We start from the raw sequence: 27,503 nt of genomic DNA, 5'->3' as shown, positions 1-27,503 counted from the left end.
GGAGGTGTGATTGATTCCATCATCAACCAAGTCATTTTCGTGGCTAGCATAGGAACATCAAACACCATGACCTCCATTATTTCCCCTTTGAAACTGCATTCACTTTACTCGCCTCTCTGGCTCTCCAATACCTTGAATCATTTCTCCTGGGAGGTGTTTTTCCTCTAACCTGCTGCTTCTCTGCCAGTCCTAAGAGCAGTGTAACCAGCAATTCTCTCACACTGTATGTGGGACACTTGAGCTAAGAGTGAGACAAGGCATCTGGCAAAACCTTCATGAGACTGTGCACTAGATTCAGCTCAGTGAAATTTAGACAGAGCCCACCGAAATAAACTGGCACACATATTATATTTATCTTGATAATATATGGATCTTTCGTGGCACAAATCAGACTCAGTGTTCGATACTGTGCAGAGTTTGAGAAAACAGATAAAAATTGATTTAAACATTTATATGTCTTGGTTAAGCTTATTCTGAAGTTGTGTGCTCCCAAAGTGCCATTAAATAAATACACAGGCTTTTCACTGCTTTATTTGATTCTTAAAGAAATAGTTTAACATTTTGGGAAGTGCATCAGTGGGTATAACAACACAGGATGAGCGCCAGAGCTTGCTGGTTAGCATGCTAACTTCAGGGGATATCTCTGCAACGCAATACATCCTTGTTCATTTTCAAGTCTGGCCAAATCTTACACATTGTACCTTTATAGTATCAAACATTAAAGTACTGTTTGGGCATAATGGTTGCTTTCAGAGTGAGATAATATCATATATGACATATATAATTATTATTATTATTATTATTACTGAAACAAAACCAGCATTGTACTGTTACAGCTGGTGGAGGAGGGGCCTACTTTATATGCAGTTGGATAGTTTAATCTGTAAAATAAGATATAAATTGATCATATGTTTTGTTTAGAAACTATTAATATGAAACTAACTAGTAACTCCAGATGTCAGATAAATGTAGAGAAGTAAATAAAGTAAAGCATTTCCTTCTGTAATGTAGTGAAGTAGAAGTATAAAGTAACAGAAAACAGAAATACTCAAGTAAAGAGTATTACCAGAAAATTGTACCATATTACAGTACTTGAGTAAATGTACTTAGTTATTTTCCACCCTTGGTTGCACAGTACTGCAGTCTAACAAGTAAGGACATGAGGTAATTACTGAAATGAATAATCAATGTATTTCTGGGAGGGTGATTCTTCCTGATGAATGCAATACTGAATTCTTTCCAGCTGAGGCTATTTACAATTAAGTGACTAATTTGTAATACAAAACCAGATTCCATATTCTTCATTAAATGGTAAATAGTATGGATTGGCAAAAATATTTGCAATGCATTTGTGTTTTATCGCTGTTACAATATTTTGATCATCTGCCATTTCCAACTTATCCAGACACTAATATTTGAGTGTAATTGATTGCATTTTTGTACTGATTAACAAAACCAGCAACCAAGACTAACAGACGCTTTGCAGCCTTACGATGATGTTTGACCTACTGACGTTTGTCTTGTTAGAAAACAATTTGAAACTTCCTTCTTGTAACTCTGACCTCTGAACATCGCTGTATGTAAGTCTGCCTTTCATTTATTGTCAATGCAGAAACTCAGTGGATTGCCTGTTAATTCGTTGCAGGTTATTGTGTTTGTTTTCCCATTTCCCATAATTATATTCATGATTCCAGTCTCAAATGTTTGATGTGAATTGAATGTGAATTCTTTTCCAGAAAGTACCCACTAGTTTTGCAATCCTAATGTGTTTGGATCACAGCAGTGTATTACACGCTTGTTTTCCAGACTGATTGATGAGCAGGTAATTTGAGAGTTTTTAGGTGCATATTTGCATAAACCCTTTAAAAGGCACATTCTCAACAGACAGTCACACTCTTAGCTCCTTCCTTCCCAAACGCAGATTAGGTTCAGAATTTATTAAACCTATCTTACCGACCACCAACCGAGACTCCACTGGAGGCTATAAAGAATCCAAAACGCTTTCAAGTCGGACTTTCAGTTTTGAGCCCCAGAGAGTTTCTCTAAAAATCTAATGCAAAAACATCAACTCTTGAACCCACACACTCTGGAGAGCAAGGCTTGACTCCTGAGTTTTGATTCAGAATTGAATTGTTGGAGAATTGGCACATTGACCCTTGAGGACTTGCATTCATGCAAATCCTCAAGGGTCAATGTGCCAATTCTGCTGGTCTGTCACAAAAATAACTTATACATGTATCATGATCACAGGACTTGTGAGATGAGGGATGCTCTTTTGAGTGAGGCCAGCAGACCCACATGACAAGTGTCAACGTACAGAAATGCAGGAATAATGGCCACTAGTGGAAGGCCGTGGTGGTCATACTATGTAAAGAAAACCAATGATGACAACAACAATGAAAAACACATATCTCTATCTTATGTATGCATATATATATATATATATATATATATATATATATATTTACAGTACAGACACCAACAAAATTTGGGGAGAAAGCAAGGTGAATGACAAGCAACAAAGGTCTCCAGCTCGTATCAAATGAGGGGTCATGTGATAAATTGTTATGCATCTTAGACCGCATCTTAGGCTATAGTGATGACCCAGCATATGAACAAGTGAAAACATTCTGCCAGTTGAGTGTGATTAGAACTTTTTACTACATGTCTGTACAGGTATTTTAAAAATGCCATTATGACAAATAAGAAATTCAAATTCGTCCAACAAGTTAGGATGTAAACTTAAACATATGTTAATAATAGTTTATGTTTTTGTTTCTTATTTTTATTATTATTTTATTAATTCTATCATTATTGATTGTTTAGCACAGCCTCAAGAGTATGCCACTTTGGATGTTACTGCATGTATTACATAAATGTGTAAAAAATAAAAATGTAAAGGTTTACTTAAAATACAGCTAAATATGTTGCTAAAACAGCTGGGTACTACAGTTTTTAGTGAACGTTATTCAAACAAGAGTAAACGGGACATTTGTTGGAGAATTTTTCTAGCTGAAAATGAATCCAGATTTGATACTCTGGTGATTTATCGCATCAGCATTGTGGGATTGAATGAAAATAAACACCCATGTTCATGTTAATGAAGGAACATGCCACAAAGTACGAGAGTGTCAATCTATGCCTCTCGTTTATACTAATTGGCGACAGCAAATTTATTTTGAAGGAAACATAATGCCAGCCTAGATTATGTTTTCTATTAACCTAATGAGTAAATGTTGTTAATTAACAGTATCTTGCAACTTGCAAAAAATGTTAATGCAGAATGTATCAGTAAAATGTTACTGGCAACAGATTGAATTTGTTTTCCTTCAAAATGTCCGATCTTGCAATATTCTATCCGCCAGTGACTACACCTAGGCTATATTAAACCTTTTTATGATTGTGTCCTCACTGCAGTCTTGGTTAGGGTTAAAAGAGCTGTATGAGACATTCACTGCCACTAAATGTGGCACTAGAGCACAGTGTCTCAGACCAAAACAAGACTACACCTTGCAGATCATCATAAAGCACACTTCATTCAAACTGTCAAAAGTTTTTTCCACAATCACCAACTCTGGTTTGGACAAAATGAATCCTTAATTCACCAAGTTAATTGAACAAAGAAACAGCTGTTGCATTGCTCTCCTCCCATATGAACAGTTCCATACCTAGGAACTCGCATGCATGCGCAGCCATGCTGGCTGTATATGAGACACAACATCTTTATTAACATTTAACAGAAACCATGATCTTTCCCATAACTTTAACCAAAGAGCTTTTCTTGCTTGAACCTAACCACAGATGTGAACCTGGTCTCTGGTATCACAGGTGTTCAAACGTAGCATATCTTTGTCACCGAGTGTAACTGTGAGAACAACATTGTACTATAAAAATGTTATTTCTCCTGGACAGGGTTTACATCTTGGCTCATTCACAAATTTTTAGTAGTTTATGGTCAGTAAATAGAGATGGCTCAGAGAAATAAGCTATTTCAATCTTTGATGATACAGGCCATACTTGTTAGTAGGATGTCTTCATTGTTGCTTTTCTCTTATTGTGGAATTTGTTGCCAAGAAAAAAATAGAATTTCACCACACATATTCTTTAATTTAAGAAACACACAGTTTGCACCACTAACAGTGACTAAATGAAAATAAGATATTGCTGGACACCTCACTACCAGAAATGGTCAGTTTACAATGTATACATTTTTCCCACTTGCCCCTAGTCATATTCAGCAATGCAGATAGTGTCAGTTTTATCTGTTGCACTTCCAAGATGTCCCATTCTGCTGCCACCCTGAAAGAATGGAAGAGAATTTATTTTGTTTTAGGTGTTCAGAGCAATGGTAAATTACATGCAACAGCAAAATGTATTTCTGGTAACAATATCCCAGTCATTCAACTGAATTACTTTCTAGGAAATACTCCCCATGAAAAGTATGGACAGAATGTTCTTCTGATTGTCTAAAGTAACAGGGAAACTGTGTCTCAGAAACACTGAATTTTTCATATATATTTTTCTTCAGTTTTCCATTTATATCCACTGTATTGGGCTGTGCTGCAGAGGTTTTAGAGGTGGATCTCTCAAACCTTTAACACATATGTGAACTGACCCTTTAAATTGGGTACTCTGTTGAGGAGTCATGACACATGGATTATGCAGGGATATGGCACATTATTTCAAAGTACATGATACTGGGCTATAACAAACTCTATAGAAATCTTTGTCAAATTAGTGTGGTAATGGTGGTGATAATACTAGTAGTTTTTAGTATATTTAATTAACTAACTTGTTTTTGTGTTTACTTTGACAATCCTAGGGAAGTTATGTTGTTGTTTAATCACTTTATTTTCTTCTCTGTGACTGAATAAGAGAACATTCTTAAAATCCTGTTTAACTATTTAAAAACCTTGCTGTAGATGTTTTTTCATGTGTAAAATTAACATGTTTACACATTGTCTCATGCAGAAATTTATTCCAAACAGAACTTGTTCTCTCATTTTATCATCATTCCCACTCACCACGATCAGTATTCCAGTGTGTTGCTTAAGGTGTGGTACAACCAGCAACGGGCTAAAAACAGAATGATAAACAACTTAATCTCACCTCTAATCATGCTTGTGCACGGTGGTAAGTGAGTCACATGAAAGAGATTCAAAGATATTGTGCATATTCTTAAATAAGTATAGCTACTCTTTTGTCATTTCAACCTCTGTGGAATTACAACAGGTGTGATTTTACACCAACAGAATAATGTGCTTTCAAGTAAAAATCAATTCGTCATGACACAACAGATGCATCCGTGTTTTTTATTTTATTGCCAACAAAGCAGCAGAGATTGCGGTTCATTCAATGGCAGGTGCAGGGGTCTCATTAGAGAAAGTTATCCATGACAAAGTCATCAGCTTCTGCAAAAACAAGGCAGTCATATATTAGGATGTGGCCTATTTATTATGGATATGAACCACCCTCTCATTCAGAGTTCAGATCATATTAAATGGTATGACTGTGACAATACAGACACAATTGTCAATAGCAGTCCTTTCCTGAGGTTTAACATAGACTGAATGATAATTAGTTTCCCTTTGTTGTCCTTATCTCTTACCTGCAGAAATGGCCAATTTATGCAGGCTGCACCCTGGCCAGGCAAAGTTGATGCTCCCTAGAGGAGGAAAGCAGCCATGTTTCAGACAAATGAAATGAACTCAGGGACAACTCAAGGTTGATTTAGATCCTGGGCAACATGGAATTAAATGAGGAACCAGGCCACACTGATCTTGCCCTAATGTTGACACAGCTTCCTCTCAGAATTACTGGTACCTGCATCGCCACTAAGGCCCATGCGTCACTGAGATGTGGTCAAGTGAGAATAAAAATGCAAATGTCATATTGTTGAAATGCTGAGTGAACTAAATGTCAGTCCATCTTTTCAAAATGAGATATGAGATTGATGCGGATAGGCTATTGAAGGCAAGTGTGATAGCTGCAGAAGGCAGGTTATACCAACAGCTGTGATATTTGAGCTGTGAAATAAGCCTTGTTTTTTCAGAAGCATAAGTAATTCTCTCATGTCCTTTACAGAGATTATCCTGAAAACACCCACAGTCTGTCTTTTATTTTATCTTGTGGCTAGATTTTTCTCCAAAGTAATGACTGTATGGTACAATACAGGAGACAAGTGGTATTGTTTTCAATTATTGATACGAATCTTTAATTCTGAATATCCAAAGAGCTTCACTGTTACTGAGAACATGCCACTCCGAGGGGAAGAAACACATTTCATCTTTAAACATTTTGTCATCTTTAATTTGACATTTTTCACACCAGGATGCCCATCTGATCCACTTTTCCGTAAAATGACCACTTGTCAAGTCTTTACTGCTTCTACTACATCCCAGCCAAACACATTTCATCGATCAATTCATAATCCCTAGTTCACATCCACATGTATTAAGGGCAACATCCACCAGCACGTTCTCCCTGTGATGCTGCTGCTCTGTGCGCGCACATCAGTAAATGAATCACGTAGCACTAGAACAGCCCTTCTTCATGCGATCTTGCCAGACCTATTGGAGAAACCCCCCCAAGGCAAGATCTGTCACTGTTCACTCATTTGCTGGAAGACGATCAGAAACTATGTTAAATGCACCAAGAATTACACTGGAGTCTGTTATAAAGGCGTCGAGAGGATTCCGGTCAGATCTCACTGCGAAGGGAGCAGGTTTCAACAGTTGACGCGGAGAGAACTGAGCGCAGGAAAAGCGATTAATTTTGATTATCTGAAATCTTCCAGCACCCTTTTTTCGCGTTTTTTCTGGCAACGCTCAGCGGGGCAGTGCAGATGAGCATTGTCCGAATGAAGGATGCAAGAGCACTGGGTCCAATTGGACTGGATTATGGGATTACTGGACTGATTATAGGACAATCATCGGACAAAAGTCGCAGCTGTAGCTATAGATGCTCTTGAATGACGGGAACACAAAAGGTTTGGACAGGATAAACAGCTCTACATCCTGCTTTTATAGTAGGCTACTTTCTGGCATGGGCAGGCTGTATATGCCACACGAGCAGAACCCATATGCAACAGTGTGCCGCACAGGAGAAAAAGTAAATGCATTGTGAATGGTTAACATCGGACAATGCTGCATTTTGAACGGGCATGTCAGTATTTGCTGTAGCCTAGGTGTAGATGTCGCATGAGGGCAATGCGCTTTTGTAAGCTACGGTCTAACCTTCACCACAGAGATTCAAACGCTTTAACCTTGGATGCAGTAGGGAATATTAATACTTTATAGTCATCGATTATTCATTAAGTCCCTCCCGTGAGGAAAAACAAAGCATTTCCTGTACAATGTTGAATTTGATCTTTAATTCATGCATTAGGTGTCGTCGGGCGGTCATCTTTGTTTACAGAAAGAGTTCATCATAGCCGAACGTCATGTAAAAGAGGTTAAAATACACATTAAAAGGCAATAACCATTCACAAATCGATTTGATACCCAATTAGTGTGGGATCGGCGTCAACCACATGCCTGGTTTCGGTTTAGTCCTCTAGGTTTGCCGTAATCAACAGGTTGAAAGTCAACGAGGATTTTTTTCTTTCTGCCACTACCGCATATCCAGTTGAAGGGATGCGTCTCTCTGTACCCATTTTCTTTCTGCTGTGGGTTAAAGCCCTGACACTGAAAAATCTCAATTATTCTGTCCCCGAGGAGCAAGGACCTGGCACGGTTATAGGTAATATAGCAAAAGATGCCGGATATGGGACCATGGAGAGAGGGAAAAAATCTAACTTCAGAGTACTGGAGAATTCTGCACCACATCTGGTGGATGTTGACCCGGAGAGTGGACTAATCTTCACCAAACAAAGGATTGACAGGGAAACGTTATGTAGGCGCAACCCAAAGTGCCAGCTCTCTATGGAGGTGTTTGCCAATGACAAGGAAATATGCATGGTCAAGATTGATATACAGGACATAAATGACAACTCGCCCAGTTTTCCTTCAGATCATGTCAATATTGATATTTCAGAAAACGCAGCTGCTGGAACACGCTTCCCTCTCACTATTGCGCATGACTCAGATTCTGGAGAAAATGGGATAAAGACCTATCAGGTCACAAGAGATGATTACAATACCTTTTCTTTGGATTTAAAAGTCAGGGGTGATGGGACTATATATCCAGAGCTGGTGGTTCAGAGACCTCTGGATAGGGAGGATCAGAGTCATCACACCCTTCTCCTCACAGCAATTGATGGTGGGGAGTATCCGAGATCAGGCTCCATGCAAATCAATGTCAGGGTGACTGATTCAAATGACAATAGCCCGGTCTTTGAAAAATCCTCCTATGTGATTGAGATCCCAGAGAATTCACCTCCTGGAAAAGTACTCATAGATTTAAATGCCACTGACCAAGATGAGGGAAGCAACGGGCAGGTTGTCTATTCCTTCACTGGATATGCATCTGAGAGAATCCAAGATTTGTTCTCCATTGACCCCAATAGTGGCGTCATCAAGGTCCAGGGAGAAATTGACTATGAAGAGAATCCAATCATAGAGTTTGATGTACAGGCAAAGGATCTTGGGCCCAACCCGATACCAGGCCACTGTAAAATTACTGTCAAAGTGCTTGACAAAAATGACAACTCGCCAATAATAAGTTTTGTTTCTGTCCGGCAGGGAGCCATCAGCGAAGCAGCACCTCCAGAATCTGTCATAGCGCTGGTGAGAGTGACAGATAAAGATTCTGGTCGAAACGGTCAACTTCAGTGCAGGGTGCTGGGAAATGTACCTTTCAGACTGCAGGAAAACAATGATAATTTTTATACGCTGCTCACAGACAGACCTCTGGACAGGGAAATGAAAGATGAATACAATGTAACAATAGTGGCGAGAGACAATGGGATCCCTTCATTGAACTACACTAAGTCGTTTACTGTGAAAATTTTGGATGAGAATGACAATGCACCACGCTTTACAAAGACAGTGTATGTGCTACAGGTGCCTGAGAACAACATCCCAGGTGAGTATTTGGGATCCGTTCTTGCCCACGACCCAGATGTAGGTCGAAATGGAACAGTGTCATACTCCATTCTGCCGTCACATATAGGAGATGTTTCCGTGTACACCTATGTGTCTGTTAATCCCACCAATGGAGCCATATATGCCTCACGGTCTTTCAATTATGAGCAAACAAAGTCCTTTGAGTTCAAAGTCCAAGCTAAAGATGGAGGATCCCCTCACATGGAGAGCACTTCTACAGTCAGGGTCAATGTCCTTGACGTCAACGACAATCTCCCAGTTATTATTTTACCCCTTCTGCTAAATGATACAGCTGAAATCCCAGTACCTAGAAATGTTGGTATTGGATACATCGTGGCCACAGTGAAAGCAGTGGACCATGACCACGGAGAAAGTGGACATTTGACCTATGAGATCACGGAGGGAAACGACGACCACCTGTTTGAGATGGATCCGGTGGGAGGAGAGGTCAGAACTGCCCATGCTCTTTGGGAAGAGGTTGCCCCAGTGGTTGAGCTGGTGGTGAAGGTAACTGACCATGGCAAGCCCCCCTTATCTGCCGTGGCTAAGCTGATCATTAAGGCGAACACAGAAACGGCAGCGGGAGGGGGTTCCAGCGCGAGTGGGGAACAGCAGCACTGGGATGTATCCCTGCCCCTCATAGTTACCCTCTGCATTATCTCTGTCATGCTCTTAGCAGTCATGACCGCCATCGCTGTCAAGTCCAAGCATCAAGATAAGGAGACTGGGAATTATAACTGCCGCATGGCTGAGTACTCCAATCCTCCAGTGGGGAAAGGCAAAAAGAAAAGGATCAACAAGAGTGACATCATGCTGGTGCAGAGTGAGATGGAGGAGAGAGATTCTGCGAGCCGGATGAATGTGGTGAGCAGCCCTTCTCTCATCACTTCACCAATATGTTTTGACTACCAGAGCCCTCTGCCACTCACACTGCCCAGGTCAGAGGTCATGTACCTGAAAACCACCCCAAACAGCCTGACAGTTCCCAGGGCAGGCTGCCACTCCAGCTTTGCCGGGCTTAGCACAGACACTCCAGCGAATAGGATGTCAGTGATACAGGTAAGGAGGATGCTGCACTGTATTCTTTATCTGCCCTTTCTTCTTGCTTATCTGTGCCCGCTGCTTTACCATACAAATCTGACAAAAGAAAAGTAATGGACTGAAAAAAGGAAACTGTCACTGTGAACAGACATCATTATTATCACTTTTTCTTTTGCTGTTATGACACTATGATATATTCTCTGCATGATATGGCCACTTAGTGTTGGTATGTATTCATGTGTTGTAAATGGCATTTCACTCAAGATCAAGAACTTTTTTCTATGCGTTTGTGGAGTCAGAATCATTTTAGAAACTGCTCCATTGTAAGTCTTCTCTTGCAAAATGGTACAGGTGGTGTGCATAATCAGAAAGTCCTCCCAGTTAGACATGCAAACAGTGTGAGTCTTGAACAAGGCTGCTGTGACCCTGCCAGATCCACTGCTATAGAGTGAAAACAAAACCCTGCCTGAAATGTGGGATTGGACAGGTGTTTGAGCAGATTGTCTGATCACATTACTGAACCAATGTGCACCAGACAGCTAGATGCACACAGCATAACCTTACAATCACATTTTTCGCTCCCCACAAATGTGGGCCAGATCCACCCATCCGCATCCAAAGTTGGCATGATAAGGCCATTAATAGGGTCCGGCCTTGCCTTGCAGAGATGGCGGGGTTGTATACATGAGCCAGCTAACATGCTAATTTGACAGCATGGGCTTGTAGTGCTGTTTAGCACAGCACAATTATCTGTTGTAAACGATGTAAATATCTAGGACAGTCTCACCGACAGTCTCATTTGGAGATGATAACACAGATGACAAGGCCTGGCACTGTCACCAGTCACTAGGGTATGTGGGTGTGATCAACACAAACACATTATTCTCAAGATAGGAGGAAAAGGATGCTGATGACAGTAGCTAATGCTTTACTCCTTTGCCTTGCCAAGGAGGCACATATGGTCACAATGGAGATTTGTCTTATCATGCCGTCATTACTGGCAAGTGCTCTATGGCTTTCATTGACATTGTTCAGGTGTTATAATGAAAATATAAGAATCTGACAACCAGACGAGAATATTCTCAATCTCATGTTACTCTATTACGCTATTGTTGAAAATTGCATGAAATTTTAACATGTCCAATGCAAAATATTATTTTCCTTTCATTTCAAGACGGAAAATTTCCCCTCAGAGCCCAATTATGCTGGCAGCAGGCAGCCATTTGTTCAAAGGTAAGAGCTCTATCCAAAAGCTTCCTGACCAGTGCATTTAGCTTCTTCATCTTTGTATCTAGCCTGACTATGGCTGAAATTGGAGCGCTCACGCAGAGGTAATGGCAAGTTATGTTTTTTTCTCTCTTTCTATTCTGCTGCAGCTCAACATTTAAGGATGCAGAACGAGCAAGCCTCCGAGACAGTGGCCATGGTGATAGTGACCAGGCTGATAGTGACCAGGATACTAATAAAGGCTCACACTGCGACACGTCTGCTAGGGAGGTCCTCAAGATGAAAGCAACAGCAGTTAATGGCCAGCCTTTTGAGCAGGGTGAGTGGATACACTCTGTTCCTGACATCTTGAAGATGCCTAACTGACTCTTCTACCAGACATTGTTTATACTCAATGCCCCGAGAACATACATTCAGCCCGCTGGTGTTTGCTGTTAGTGGAGGTCCACCAGCCTCTGGGTAAACCAATGCAAACAAATATTCAACAATATTCAAGAGGTAAATCCACACTGTTATTACATGCGGGTAATGCTACTTTGTACCGCTTTACATTGTAGACAGCCTGTGCTGTGCTCCAAAGATGACATGAAGGCACCAGGGTGGAAGGTAGATGGTAGTTTAAAAGGATAAAAGAGCCCATTGGCTGAAGGTAGAATGTTCAAACATCTCCTGTCTTATTTTGACATCAAACAAACTCATATGCATGGCAAAGTGTATCTCCGTCGGTGTCTCTTTTGATCACGTCATTATTTGAACACAGATTCGCTGCATGCATGTCTTCAATAACACGACAGAGACAAGAGAGCATGATAGACACTTGCAGCGCAAAATGACAGGTATTTCTGGTGCAACTTGACGGAGTGTTTCCACCTTTTGCTTGGAAAGATTTTCTCAGTTATTATCAGTTTTGCTGTGGTTACACAGTTTTGAGAGGAGCTTTGCTTAACAACTGAAAATAGAAATGTTAAATTTCATTTCAAAAATCTGAAACGATATGCACTGCCAGGAGTATAATCATAGATGATTGTCAATCTGTTGCAACCTGGCTGACCTGATAGCGACTGATATATTTAGCTATTGTGGATATAAACTGAAAATATGAAAGCAACTCTCACTGGTAAGATAAAATATATTGGGGGGCTTGACTGAGATGGCAATGTTTCTCATTTCCTTGTGTGAGCCTTGGAAGAGAATGGCTCTGGTCATCGGGTCCCTATGCAGTACTTTCCACACCATTTACATTGCTATGAACTGTTTGTTTGTGGCATGCTCAGGAGGGCAGAGATGGAAACACTCTTGCGGCTGCCAGAAGGATGTGTGAATCTCTCTCAATCTATCTATCTCACTTTTATGTGTATGTGTGTGTGTTTGTGTTTGCGTGTGCGTGTGTGTGTGTGTGTGTGTGTGTGTGTGTGTGTGTGTGTGTGTGCTATGAGGAATTATGGCAGACCAAACTTGACTCTGTGGGAGGTGTAAATTCAATCACTTTTTTTTTTTTTTGCAGCACATTTCTGAATCTGATTCAGAGTTCTAAGGCCAATCAAATGGACAGATATTGAAAGAGATGTTTTGTACATGCAAGACTGAATATTAACATGTGCAGTGGTGACGTTTGCTAGGCAGGAATGTCAGTCAATTTATAGACCAGCATTTCTAAGATAAGAGAAATACCAAAAAAAGCGGGGCAATGCATTTAATATTAATACGTTGTGCTAATGCATTTCCTGTTTCAATGTAAAAAAACTGTAGTTAAAAAGCAAAGCTAATGGTTGGATTAAATTGTGATCTCTCTTGAGGTTGGTCAGTTGAACATTAAATGGTGTCACTGTCTGCTGACTACAAAATGGAAGATCTACATTATGCACTGTGCCTTAGACCTGATCACACAAAAACATCACCCTCCAACCCACACACTCCTTCTGTCTCTCACTTACACACACACACACACACACACACACATACACACAAACACATACAGGTACATTTATTGAACAACAAAGCCACTGTTTTGCAGATTCTGACAAGATAGCGCTATTATCCAAAATGGAGACACCACAGAATTTTTGTTCCAAATGCACCAACACAAAAGCTTGTGGGTTAAGTAGTATTGCTTTTATGTCTTTACCTTTACCATCCCTCTAGTCTCCTGGCTGCTTTGATACAGGTAATATATGCACCTGTGCAGCTTCCACTATCATGCACTCTGAATATTTATTCACTCTCACAGCAACCAGATGCACAGTGGGTATGTTGCTCGGCTTTCTCTGATTCTATTTATAATGGGCAGGCGGTTTCTTTGTTTTTGAGAACATGTTATCGAGCCATTCACAGTCCCCTATAAGATCACAGCTACTTTGTCATGATTCTATTATGTGACTATGTAAATGCAGTGGACTATATAAAGCCATTGTATAACTCTGTAATTTTAGAGCTATTATTTAACAAATTTATATTCAGTGATGGAATGAAAAATGGAAATGGAAAGCCAATGACAGGCACAATAGATGAAAGCACCCTTACTTCCTCACCCTCTTCCCTCTGCATTTTTAAAAAATAATATAAATTATAAAGCAACTAACTGTACAGTGATCTTTTTCCCCCCCAAATTGTTATATGTACTTAATAGAATTTTTATACATTGTGTTATACAAAAGCTATAGCGTGCGATCATTAATGTGTGATTATGACAGTCTTCATCTCTTGTAAGCATTAAGAATTAAATGTTATGTAAACATGCAGACATGATCCTTAATTTGCTTCTGGTTATATAGGGAGCCAAATAGCACAATGGCAGAAAAAAAACGTACTGCATTTTTGCTGAACCTTCTAAGCACATACATCCCTTTGCATCAGCATCATCTGCTAGCTCCTCTGCAGTGGTGATAGGTACCATGGAAATGAATTCAGCATATCCCTGCTTCTCCTTGCTTATGCTTATTGTTCTGGCCTCGTGTATCTGTGCCTAAAAAATACTTTTTTCTACGGTGCCAGAAGAAAGACAGAGAAACACAAATGCACGGGGCACGCAACTGTAATCTGAGGTGTACATGCTTCAAAGCGTAGCACTTATAACATGCAGGATCTGTGTTGCGGTTTTGCCAAATCAAAGCCATCATTTAGTTCTTCCTTTTGATGTAAAATGCATTTTGAATTGAAATGCGTATTTTCTCTTGATCTTAGTCTTGACAAAGATAGCACCAGAATGGGTTATGCTGAGAGTGCGACAATGAAAGTTCACATAATAAGTAGAAAAAAAGTCACAGTATGCAGCCAAGAAATGAAATTTGTTTCAGAAATCTCTGAGTAAATATGGCTTGTCCAAACTTGTAGTTGTTTGTAAATAGGCACAGTTGTGGTTTTGCTGCACCACAAACAATGCATTATTAAAAATAGACTTTACTACTGCTTTCCTGCAGACTTTACTTTACATGCATGCTTCTCTGTGGGTTAGCTAGCACATGACCTGCTCAATTTAATTTATTAAAAAGCACAATATATGTAAATATGTATATTTATTGTGATTTAATTTTGTTTGTCACCCTTTAACCAACTTAATTTATACCACATACAAGACATTCTCACATTTATTTCATTTCAATCGCCTACATTTAACCAGTTTTTCAAGAGAGACCCGGCCAAGAAGGCAACATAAAAACATTGTTACAACAATAAACACAACATATAGCTGCAATGATCAGGGTCCAAACTGACTGGGAGCATTCGGGTGCTTGCTTTTTATTTATTGACAAGAAGCAGAACTCTTGATTTTCTTTAAAAATATATATCATGGTCTTCACAATATGCTGATGCTCTGTTGAGGTATATAAATCTACTTTTAGAAACATTCGATGTAGCTTACAACCTTCAGTGAAGATGTGTTTCATACAAAATTGATTGGCTTGTATAACTGAAACGGACTGACATATCGACATTTCTTTAACAACTTAAGATCAGTGACATCTGTAGATGATTCTGGCTTGGGACAATTGGCCCAGTGGCTTCTGACTAGGTGTTGGAAATAGGATGTTGAGAATATTTTTATAGTAGAAGATCAGATAAAGGTGACTTGAGACCTTAAAATAATGAAAGAATTTTGACTCTAGGTCAAACTGTTTTCGAGATAATTGTGAAAATGTAATCTTGATTATTACATCGTCACCTTGAGGTCAGTGAGTGTCATTATATGTGCCTGAGGAGTGGTTGGAATTTGCAGCCTACCATAGATCTGTGTTTCTAGGTCTTACATTTTCTGCTGCACAAACACTTTCAACTGAGTAAAATAATAATAAGAAGAAATAATCACGTGGTCCAAGCACAATATGCAATCTTCGACCTCATAACCTCAATGACCACTTGAAAACACACCACATGCATGAATTGCCACATTTTTGGCAATAAGACTCAGCCGCCTGGGGATTTCAACCATGGACCTTTGTATCCCCAGAGAAGGTGACTTACTGACTGCCCCACTGGGGAGATGTGGTTTCCACACACTTTCTCACAAACTGAGGCAATGATATCGCACGTGCAAAACAGGGGTCTTTTTGTCTGTTTAAACTTAAAATGCTTACAACAGTCGAAATGTTGGTGATAAAATTATGAAATAGAAAATGTTGTGCATGCATTACTTATTACAGTAAGACATTTAATGTCACTGCGGACTCATTGTTTGAGATATCTGAACACCGTTTGAAACATGTGATATCACGTATCCAACGAATGCCTGTGTCAATTTTTGTATCCTTTGATTCATTTTCATATTTTGAAAAAATATAGAGTGATGGACTCAGGAACTGGCCATCCGTTGCAGTGAGCAAACTTCTGTCACACATCAGTGGATGTGCTGAAAAAATGTCAGCTCTGTAGGACGTAAGGGTGATTTATTTTGATTTATTGAAGTCTGGAATGTGAAATGTCTAGAAAAACTTTGTTGTAATAAGCCATGCCCACTTTAGTCAATTTTATACATCAACTGAGTCATGACCCTAGATCATTCAAATCAAATTTCGTACAAATCCATGCAGCCGTTTTTGAGATAGAAACTTTTTTCCATTTGTGTCGCCCCCTAGAGGTGAAGTGCAATGCAATTCAAAATGTAAGCATTCATGAGTTATTGCAAATTTTATATATAGCCTATTTTGGTAAAAATTGACTTGCTAGTATAATTCAAATGGATTGACATATTGAAATTTATTTAACAATTTAAGATCATAGATTAGTCCGCAGATGTCCCCGATTAAGCTTAGAAAAAACTGTCCCAGCGGTTTTTGACTAGATGTCAAAAGAAGGATGTTAAGAAAATTGAGAAAATGTTGCATAATCTGATATAGTTTGAGCAAAGATACAATTACCTTGAAAGATTAAAAGGTTGGAAGAATTTTGACTCTAGGCCAAGCCATTTTTGAGATAATTGTAAAAATGTAAACTTGATTACTACAGCTCCACCTTTAGGTCAGTGATTGTCATTTTATGTGCGTTTCATGAGTAGTGGGTGGAATTTGCAACCATGCACCTGCCAATGTTTTGGTGTTTCTAGGTCTTATGGTTGTTGCTGCACTTACACTTTTAGCGGAGAAAAATAATGATAAGAAGAATGAGAACAAAAACAATAGGGCTCCAGCAGCGATGCTTCAGCAACAAAGACTAAGACTGTCACGCATTACAAAAGAGTATACACAAAGTATACGCAATATCCAGTCATGATACAGTAAAAGAGTATAGATTATATCCAGTTAAGATGTGTAAACAGATATGATTTTCCCAAACAATCTAAACTAACGTTAAAACTGTAAATACAGATTATTATTTCCAGATCCTTGAAATTGATTGAAATTTACTCAAATTCACCAATAGTAATATTAAGATTACTGAATGAATTGTTTATCTGTTTCATGTCATTGACATTTTGCCACTTTTATTTGAATAAATAAGCACAATTCATATATCATTTCTTTTTTTATTTAAAGACACTAAAAAAGGCTGGTCCGAGGTTTAGAACGGTATGTCAAATTAGTATCTGTTGTGTTATTGGTCACTGAGGGTGAAACCTTTGTGAACATTCTTTATGCATACCAAAAAAGGTGGATAGTGTGCACAGCGAACCAAAGTACGGTACAGGTGCAGAACAAAAATCAGCATACAAAGGAAAAAGAGAGGTTTTCCACACAAATTAGCAGTCTCTCCAAAATAATTATCAATGCAACTTTTAGACCGAAAAGATGAGAACTGTGAGAACGCTTTCTCAGGCAAACACCATCCACAAAAAATGATAGCTAGCTGTAATTAGTTCACATGAGAAAATGGTCAAAATGGTCAAATGACAACCATTAACCTAAAACAATTTACTACGCACATAAAAACACATAATGTACTAAAGAAATTACTGTAGCCAATAAAAGACAAAGGATACTTTTACAGATTTTTGCAAAAAAATTAATAAATTAGAAAACGCCTTTTCCTTTAACAATGCTAATGTATGCATTCTTTATTAAATCTCTAAAAAAGCTACGGTGTAAAATTAACAGCCCCATTTAACACGTAAAATCTCCATCTAGTCATAGCAGAATTAACAGTTCCATTTTGTTCTATGGCTGCAAATGTGTGCATGTGTGTGGGTGTGGGTGTTCATGGACTTGAGCAGCAGGATGCGATGGTGGTGGCATGTACTTTGCAAATGAGCTTGTGCTGCTTGTATGGCACATGGTGATGCTTTTCACATCTCTTTGAGGTTGTGGAGCAGGTATCTTTTTTTTGTGTGTGCTTGTTTGAACTTCCCCCTCGCATTTGTGCATCCTCCAGCAACCTGGCCGAGGCTGGTGTGCGAGGAAGGTACTGTTGCCTTTGAACAATAGGATCTCCCCACCTTTTCCACTGTAGGAAGAGCCTCGTCATGTGGTGCTTCCCCCTTGTTCTAGGCTGATATTCTCCTCACCAGGACCAGGACTAAAAATGAAATCAAGTTCCTTATTCACAGTTAGTCACTTGCTCATTGTCTTTGATATCACCAAATGGCATGTGAGCAAGCTAGAGAAGCCTTATTTATAGACCAAAGTTATGAGAGCTGATCAGTGTAGTGTCAGGCCATCTTGTGATTGGATGAAATATTAATAAAAAACAGGTTTCATGCTTTGGTTGAAACCTTTGGTTCCCTTGGGAGGAGAAGACAGATTTTTGAGATGCTAAGTGTTAATATGTGACTGTATCCAGACTTGATGCGACGTGTTAATGTGTGACTGTATCCAGATGTGAGAATGTTTTATAAAAGGAACATATGGTTTCTGTGAAGAGGGGGAGATTTTGCAGATGCAGTGCGAGTTGTCTGTATGTATTTGTCTTTGTGTGTTTGGCTGGCTCATTCATTAATTTCTTTCAGTCTGAGATCTTTGACAGAAAACACAATTTACAAAACCTAAATAAATAACCAAATTCTGATTGACTGTCTGATCTTTATTTTAATTTGATTGGATATCTGGCATGAAGGATGTCATTACAACATCATGGCGATTGCAGCAAAGAAATCACATTCATTAGAGTAAAGTTAAGTCAGTCATCACACCAACAGGAAGATTAAATTTACACTTTTACAAATTGTTGTTTCATTTTCATGTATAACAAATGAAAGAAAACTGTCAATTACTACCAATTTACAAAGATATGTTTGACATTTCGCTGTATGCCTCTACGTGCAAAATACCTCGATGCATCATTGTCAAATTTATTTGGATAGGGTAGTGTAATGGCTAAAGAAAAATGACACACACCATGAAAATTGTCTCATTCTATGATTCACTCTTGGTGCATATTTCATGTCTACCTGGGTTAGATGTGTTGTGAAATGTAAAAGACTTGAGTTGCGACACAAAGACAGAGTCTTACCCATAGATCCACCTTTTTACTACTACTACACTGGCCCTAGCTTCAGCTAATGCAGCTGCACCTATTACAGTCATGGAATAATCAGGGGACCACTTCACCAACATGAATGCATCAACATGCATCAAGTGACGACCACATTTCAATTTGAAATTCTACTGTTACTGCCACTGAGGTATACTTACAATGTAAACTATATTTAAAGATCATTGTTTTTCAGTGTTGCCAATTTTCACCAAAACTTATCCAGATTTTTAAAGAAGCATCATCTTAATTTTCACTTTCTCCACACAAAAAGAGTTGTGACCACCATTACCTATTGTGGCAAGGGCAGGTCATAATATGCATCCACTAATAACAAGTGAAATGAAAAATGGGAGGGAAATGCAAATGAGCTGCTGAGAGCACACCAGTCTCTCAAGGTAATTAGAAAAATTACTAAAGGTCAAACTAATGAGTGTTTGTGCTACAAATAGTATTTCCAAAATCCAATTTCGCCTTGGTTTTTAATTTTAGATATTGAACTGATTTTCACCCACTTTTTGAACATCCAAAATGAATATTGACTAAATTCCCATCTATAAATAGTTTTTTTTGGAAAAGCACAAAAATTAAAATAATGAGCCATAACAGTATTAAAACTAACAGTATTCAAACTACAGACTTTCTCACCACTTTCTGATCAGAAATGGCTACTATCACTGCTTATGCAAATTCCACAGTTGTTTTTCTGTTTAGTCCACACAAGCAGATTAAGATGGAAATGAAAAACACATCACTTCCTCTGCACCAGATGATATTTTCCTGGAAACACCCACATAGGTTGTTGAGAATAGCAGAAGGAAAAGGTTTTATGGATTAGCTGAATCACTATTTTGCAACATTAACCATCAAAAGAAAAACGGCAAAATTAACTTTTTGGGGTGGGTATGACATTGTTATTTTATGGATGAAGTGTGGGTGATTACTAGAATAGAAAACGCTGTACTAACATTGCTAAATTTGAACTAGTGTTGCAACAGGCGGCTGGTTCTTATTTTATTCTGGAAAAATCTAGTGATGCATACTAAATAACGTATCAGGCAAAGATACTATACTTAGTAAGAATAGTATTGGAATTTGTGTTTGTTGGAGTGTTTTATTGTTGCTGCTCATACTTCAGAATGTCATCTACATTTTCTTCTAGGTTGTTTTTTCTTACTCCAGCAGGGTCCAATAACAAATGTTTAACTGTTTTTGCAGAGCAAGACAAATCAGTCCACTGCACCGATGAATGTCGTGCACTGGGACATTCTGACAGATGCTGGATGCCAAAGTTACGGGTAGGAAGCCAAGCAGACAGCGCCGATAATCGCACCAACCTTTTCATCCCTGTGGGAATAGATGCCATGGTAGAGACAGAGATTTATGGCACCATCAGCTGCAGCAGCAGAAAAACCCTCAGCACGTTTGGAAAGGAACAGCGGGACAGTACAATCCTTGTGGCCAATGTCAAACCTTACTTCAAATCGCAGCATGCACTAAGCCCACCGCTACAGGAGAGTCCATCTGCGTCCAGTAGTCCCACCAAAAGTAGTATGCCCCTGGACTTGGCCAACCAAGAGTCCAAAGAAGAGAGAGAGGGGGGTTCAGACAGCAGTGCCTACGGCCCTCCAGATGGCCAGTGCTCCCCACTGCACACTGAATTGGAGGAGCCCTCCTACCTGACCTGCGAGCTCAGGTCTAAGTCCCTGTCAAGCAGTCTCATTCACAGCTCTGTCATCAGCCAGGAGTGTGGGGGATCAGATTGTGCTCTCGACCCGCGGGACTCTGGTAACTGACAGGTCAGATGATCCCACTTGCTCTCACCTGCCAGGGGTGTGATGATGATATCACAGATTAATGACCAAGAGGTGATTTATTTTGACCCACAGAGGTGTCCAGACACGCATTGTATAACCAAAAACCATCTGCTTTGTATGTTTTTTGAGTTTGTGACTTGTTGTGTTTAGGTGAAATATGTGTCCTTGACTGCTGTGAAGGTTTGGGGGGGGGATCAGCACTTACCTGACTTCAAGTGTTTTCATGGTGTACTGTACCTGTCAATTTAGATGTCTGTATTTTACACATTTCAAGCTCCAATTTTGTGAGGCTGTTGAGCAAATTGCTACTGTTAAGCTATTGAGTCCTGTCTGCTTTTGTACAGTGAAGCTTTCTGTCTCCATTTAGTGTATAAGGAACATCTCTTTGAATATTACAGGAAACTGAAATACATATCAGTGATAAAATACAAAAGTGAAGTGTCTTATGAACTGTTAATGGTGGTGCAACAGGGATCGTCCCTTTTCATAAAACCATTTGAGGTTCCTATAACAGTTTTTTAAGAATGTATTTGTAATTTTATTGTTGTCTTCTCTGCAGTTTATGTGAAAATAAGCTGAGCTTACACGTGAATGTGGGCCACTGTACTTGTTGTGTATTTTATTAAATTTGTATACACTGTGTGCATGGAAGGCAATTATTTTCGACTGGTGACACATTCTGAAGCTGTCGTGTTTTTATGTGAGAGAAGTGCATTTATGTCTACATGGTGCTTAATATGTGTTAATGACTAAAAAGCACTAGCGACTCTGCAAATGTGCCAAATTCAGCTATACACTGTATACCAGCACATGTTATCTAGCAGTAGTCTAGATCCTAGTAAGGACAGCTTCAAAAGAAAATCACAATCAACATTTTACACAGCTATTTACATTTAAAATCTCCAATAAAAACATGCACTGTGTATTAGTGCACCCAACAGAAGATGAGTTGACTTCCTATGCTCAATGCTTATATTAAAAGTATGCATCATAAGGTGGTGATGAAAACCCTGCTCATGTTTTTGTGCTCATACTCAAATTCAAAGTCATCAGAGCTGTTGTCAGTTAAAGTCTTCTTGTTATTATTGTTTTATTTATGAATGTGTCTGGCAAATGACGAGACATGAATCTAACAAAAATGTTAAGTTAACATTCAGCTGGAACTGGCAGTTACAAGAAACGAATTCTTTGATTAGATCAAAATAAATTTTTAATGATCCCTGTGGGGGAAAGTGGGTCATTGCATTAGCAAAGGATTGAACAAACAGTTCATTAAAGGTTAAGTAAAAAGTATACATATACAGCATCATCACTGAAGATATTTCAAGGTTAGGAGACATTGGAGTGGAGTTTAATATCTAAATTTTCAAAGTCTTTTCACTGAGAGCACAAAATGTCCATCCTTTTGTCTCCTCCTTTCACAAAAGAGTTACAAAAGCCTGTGCACAAATTTGCTGTTTATATGCATTGTGCGCTATTTACTATTCAGTGAAATGCAGATAGGGTAGGTGTAGTGACAGAAGGCCACGGTCCACAGACATATTAGAACAGCCTCAACCACTGCAATCCATCCATTTGCTCATTTCTTTCCAAACACAACCTGTTTTTTTAAACGTGGCTGCTCCTTATTCATTCAAGCAGAAGACAGTGACATAAATGCCACCGTGACCAGAGTAATACTATTTAGAAAACCTGGAGCATATCAACTACATCTGCTTGACATAGTCTGTATAGAAAGTATGGATGTATGTTTACCAAGATAGATCACTGAACTTAAGAATCCTGGAAATATAGAAATGTTTTCCATTCTTCATCTGCAAAACAATCACACAAAAGCCTCCTTTTTCTTTTTACTTAGTTTAGTTCAGTTTCTCCATCTGGAGACACTGACTTTTGTACCTCGGCTTGGTGAGCGGTTTGAGAATGCCTTGTTTTCCGTGAGCTCTGGATAACAGAATCCTGTCATCTACTGAGAGCTTACTATAAGTACGACTCAGTTTCTCCTCAGGGAAAACACATTAATTTGGATTTTGATTTGCATTTGTTTTGGTGCTGGTATTGACACAATTCCAGACCTAGATGTCTCATCTCAGCAGGCAGCTCTGATGAGCTCATCTGCATAAGTTGAAATACTCTTTGAGAGGAAGATTGCGTGGGTCACAGCAACTCATCCCATTGAAATACAGACAGAAACATCACATCATTTTATCTGTATCAGTCCCAGGGTTTCAGAACACGAGGGATGAAGACAGGTGAGCAGAATGTCAAGTAGAAAAGGGTTGAACCATTTGCTGCGACACTTACTCCTCAATTTTTAAAAAACTATATAATTGTTTTACATCGTAAGGATGTAAAACAGGTTAAACTTCCACTTTTACTGTAATTATGCAATATTAGCTCAGAAGCAAACCCTTTCTTAATTAACACTGTACTACACTACAGCTGTGTGACAAAAAAGTGCTATGTTTCTGAGGGGAACTGAATGCAGATTAAGGACTAGCATGCAGTGTTGGATGAATATGACTTGTCTCTCAGAATGATTACAGTCACAGTGAAAGGGAATTACAGACAATGAAACTGATCTGTGTAATACCTCCATTCTTCTACATTTTACATACACAAATGATCTATTCAGATGAAAATGGAATGAGCAGTGTACCATTCAGTTGTGAAAAATTGACATGCTCACCCTGAGTACTTAAGCTTTTAATTCAATAATTCAATAACACAGCCGATTAAGAGCTTGTCTACCACCTCCACCAAATGCTATGGGAGATGGTTCCACTTGGCTAAGAACTGTTGGTGGGGAAACAACAGTGAACACAACACATAAACAATATTGAGAGAGTAGTTTTCATTTTAACTGAGAGATGCCACTGAACACAGAGAGCATGCCTTGAGGGCAAAATTATTAAAATGCTGCTGCTCCTAGGTTTATTTGCATATTTGTTTTAAACGTACAAAACAAACTTCCATATAAATAGAGAACTGTACCCAATTAGATCATGTAAATGTGACGCCTCTGAATTTAATGCTAAGGAGGTGTTACTTTGAGAATCACTTTGTATAATACACACTAAATTCATTCATTCAGTAATTCATTAAGGCATGAATTCATTTTTAATGAATGAATGTAATGTGCGCTACAAACACTCACTGGTGTAAACGTTTGTCGCATTCCTCTTTCACCAAAATTGTCAAAATGCTTTGCTATAACATGATGCAAAAGATGAGACTACTATGTTTTATACGTATCAGTTTTTTGTCATTTTCATTTAAATTGGGATCAAATAAACTAAATTGTTCAAATATGCTTTTTCTTTTTCTTCCCAGGAGTCAGATGAGAAGATTGATACCACTCTTATATGAAGCTATAGCCACCAACTGGTTAGCTTAGCTCAGCATAAAGACTGGAAACATGGGAAAACAGCCGGTCTCCACCTTCCAGCAACTCTAAAATTTATAAAAACAGAGGTGTAAAAAAGTGGCTGTGATTTCACCAGTCTATGTGTAGACAGAGTCAGGCTAGCTGTTTCCTGTTTTTCTTTATGCTATTCCAAGCTAATCAGCCAGGCGTAACATCATGTGCACAGACATGAAAGTATCAATCTTCTCACACCTAAAAAACAGTTTTCCCAAAATATCAAACTATTCTTTTTGATATTAGACCCAGACCACAGTGCACAGAGTCACAACATTTATCAACAGATTTCATTAAGCGAATTGTGAGCTCAAACCTTATTAGATCACCATCAAAATTCCAGAGAAATATTGAGGATCATGTTGCTCTGTGATACTGAAATATAGCCTATGGACAGTCTGTTTAAGCTTCAGATCCTTGTGCATTGGTGGAAGCTTAGAAAAGCTTTCTTTAGAAAGAAAGAGATAGAGCTGTTACAATGACTAAACTAAGTGTACACCGGTCAAAGCAGGTGATTGTGAAAACCTCAGTAGTTAACCAAATTGATTAATGTGTTGATAAATTTTTACCGAGCATAGTGATATGGAAATAAATGTAAATGCCAGCTTTCACTATTCAGTAATGATTTCCTTCATTTGGATTCAAAGTAACACTGTAAAATATGCATGTGTGGAAGCAACTACACTTTCACAATTCATTTTCCCTTTGTGACTCTAGACAGACTTGACAGGGCAGTCTGGGAGGCTTTTGCAAAACACTGTCCTTTAAACATTGTTCTGCTCCCGTTCTTAGAGGAGTATGACACTGTTGACTGCATTTAGCTTTCATTCAGACCCACAGGAATTAACACCCCTTTTATTGACCCCGTCTGACAGAAAATTCCAGACTACACAGCCGTTTCATTTTTAGTGCTTCCTACAAAGGTGTTACTTATGGCATTCTCCTCTGGGAGGAGTTCAAATGCACGCCAATATGTCAATCATGATTAATGTTTAACGACAAGAAAGGATATAGCATGAGGGAGTGATCCGGCAGGACTTCATACAGGTTTCACTATGTGTTACTGGGTCATGACACACTTTCCTCACTTTGAATTGGGCAAAAATAGTCCTCTACACGCCTTTTAGTGACAAAGTGGGCCAATATCTGCATAAAGTGGAAAATCTAATGCGCTCTGTCATGTGCTCAAAAGTCCCGAGTCTAAAAAGCTTCACCCTTTAAGTGCTTTGTCTGCCATCACAAATAAGATGGAAATTTTAAAGGTGAGACCGAGAGAGAAAGGGCACACTATACAGACAGAGACACAGTATAGAAACATTCCCAGCCTTTTAGAATCGATAGACAGTTTATTGAATCAATACACAGTTTGATGTAGTGCGAAACCTGTCTGTCTGACAAAAATGGTAGATGTTGAATAGAATGGCCCAATTAAGTGTCATGCAGGCACCATACTTGAGGTTTTCAGGGACAGCAGGCCTGTACATTGTTTAGCTATTTGACTCTTAGAGGGTAATTGTAAAGGTGACCATGTTACAAATCTTCTGTATAGAGCTCATTGAATGATAAGTTTTACATTTTCTATAGCCTTCATAGCTGTTAAAGAGCAGAGTGCTAATAACATTTACTGTGAGTTAGCTCTGCAGTTAATGCAGCCACCTTGGTTAGAAGTTGTTAGTATGGCTTTTTTTAAGTTTGCATTCATAAGGACATTAACTACATAAGTATTTAGGTTCTAATTCCTATAGGTGAGCTGCACAGTGGTGCAGTGATTAGCACTGTTGCCTCACAGCAAGAAGGTCGTTCAAACCCCGGTTGCCCCGGCCTTTCTGTGTGGAGTTTGCATGTTCTCCCTGTGTCCGCGTGGGTTCTCTCCGGGTGCTCCGGCTTCCTCCCACCATCCAAGGACATGCAGGCTAGGTTAATTGGTGTCTCTAAATTGTCCTTAGGTGTGAATGTGAGTGTGAGTGGTTGTTTGTCTATGTGTGGCTCTGCAGTGTACCCCGCCTTTCGCCCAATGTCAGCTGGGATTGGCTCCAGCCCCCCGCAACCCTTCACGCAGGATAAGCGGTTGACAATGGATGGATGGATTCCTATAGGCAGCCAGTGATTTCTATCCATTTCAATGCATTTTCCATATCAACTTGCAGAGAGCTTTGACATAAGTGATATATAGTGTCACAATGCCCATTTATTTACTTTTTTGTCAGTTACTCATCATTGTGCTGTCCTGCTGTTGTGACTGTATAACGCCTCTTCAAAAACATTTATTGATAAGAGCCACCTCTCAAAAACATTGCATTTGTGATCAAACTCATAGGACAAAAAAATAAGCAAACATGGATGTTGTGAAAAGGATAATGTAAAGTTGTTTTTTCTTGCCGTTAAAAGGCTGCTGTTGTGCAGCAGTTCCACTGACATTAAAGCCCTGCATGGTCCACCCAGGTGTTTTTTTTCCCTTGATTTGGCTGACTAAACCTAGCCTGAGGACTGTGTGGGTGTGTAAAGATGAGTGCTCAACCAACATCTCCCTCACTCTACTGTGTTTAATTGCACCTGTTAGGGTCAGTGAATTTACACTTTTATGATTATTAGTACACAGAGTTTGGGGACCTCACATAATTCCCAGCAGAAGTCTGCCTGTACAGAGCCTTTAAGTCTGGTATGTCAGAGAAACATGTATATATTTATATATGTATGTTTTGTATGTATATACACACACAAAAACATACAGCATTTAAGTATAAGTAAAGTATAAGTTCACTTGAATGGATTATATGTCTCAGACAAGCTTCATATTTTATACAAAATATAGGCAAATTGTAGATGTGTCAGTACTGTTATGGGTAAATGAACAAACACTAATAATTTTTCATTTCAATAAATGTTTTGATATTAGGTTTTCAACCCCTCAAATAGCACTGAAATTCAAATTATTCCTGAGTTGCCTTTTCTTCCTTTGTCCTTTAGATTCTGCCCTGTAACACACAGGTTTCTGCAGTGCAGTGTTTGCAGTAACTGGCTATTTTGATTTGTTTATAGTCACTCTGTTTAAACATG

The 27,503-nt window shown here is 38.9% G+C and overlaps 1 protein-coding gene across 1 annotated transcript; it reads left to right on the top strand.

Moving 5' to 3' along the window:
• Positions 1-6,505: 6,505 nt before the first annotated feature.
• Positions 6,506-21,667, top strand: LOC119903387 (protocadherin-17-like). The gene is made up of 4 exons (XM_038719519.1): positions 6,506-10,103; positions 11,260-11,318; positions 11,462-11,631; positions 20,427-21,667. Exons 1-4 carry the CDS (start codon positions 7,635-7,637, stop codon positions 21,002-21,004), a joined length of 3,276 nt encoding a protein of 1,091 aa, XP_038575447.1. The 5' UTR covers positions 6,506-7,634; the 3' UTR covers positions 21,005-21,667.
• The last annotated feature ends 5,836 nt before the right edge of the window (positions 21,668-27,503 follow it).

This window comes from Micropterus salmoides, unplaced genomic scaffold (assembly GCF_014851395.1).
Source record: "Micropterus salmoides isolate LMB-PRFRI ecotype aquatic unplaced genomic scaffold, ASM1485139v1 Ms_hic_scaffold_15, whole genome shotgun sequence".
NCBI lineage: Eukaryota > Metazoa > Chordata > Actinopteri > Centrarchiformes > Centrarchidae > Micropterus > Micropterus salmoides.
The sequence above is the reverse complement of the archived record's forward strand: the minus strand, read 5'-3'. Positions and strand labels throughout refer to the sequence as shown.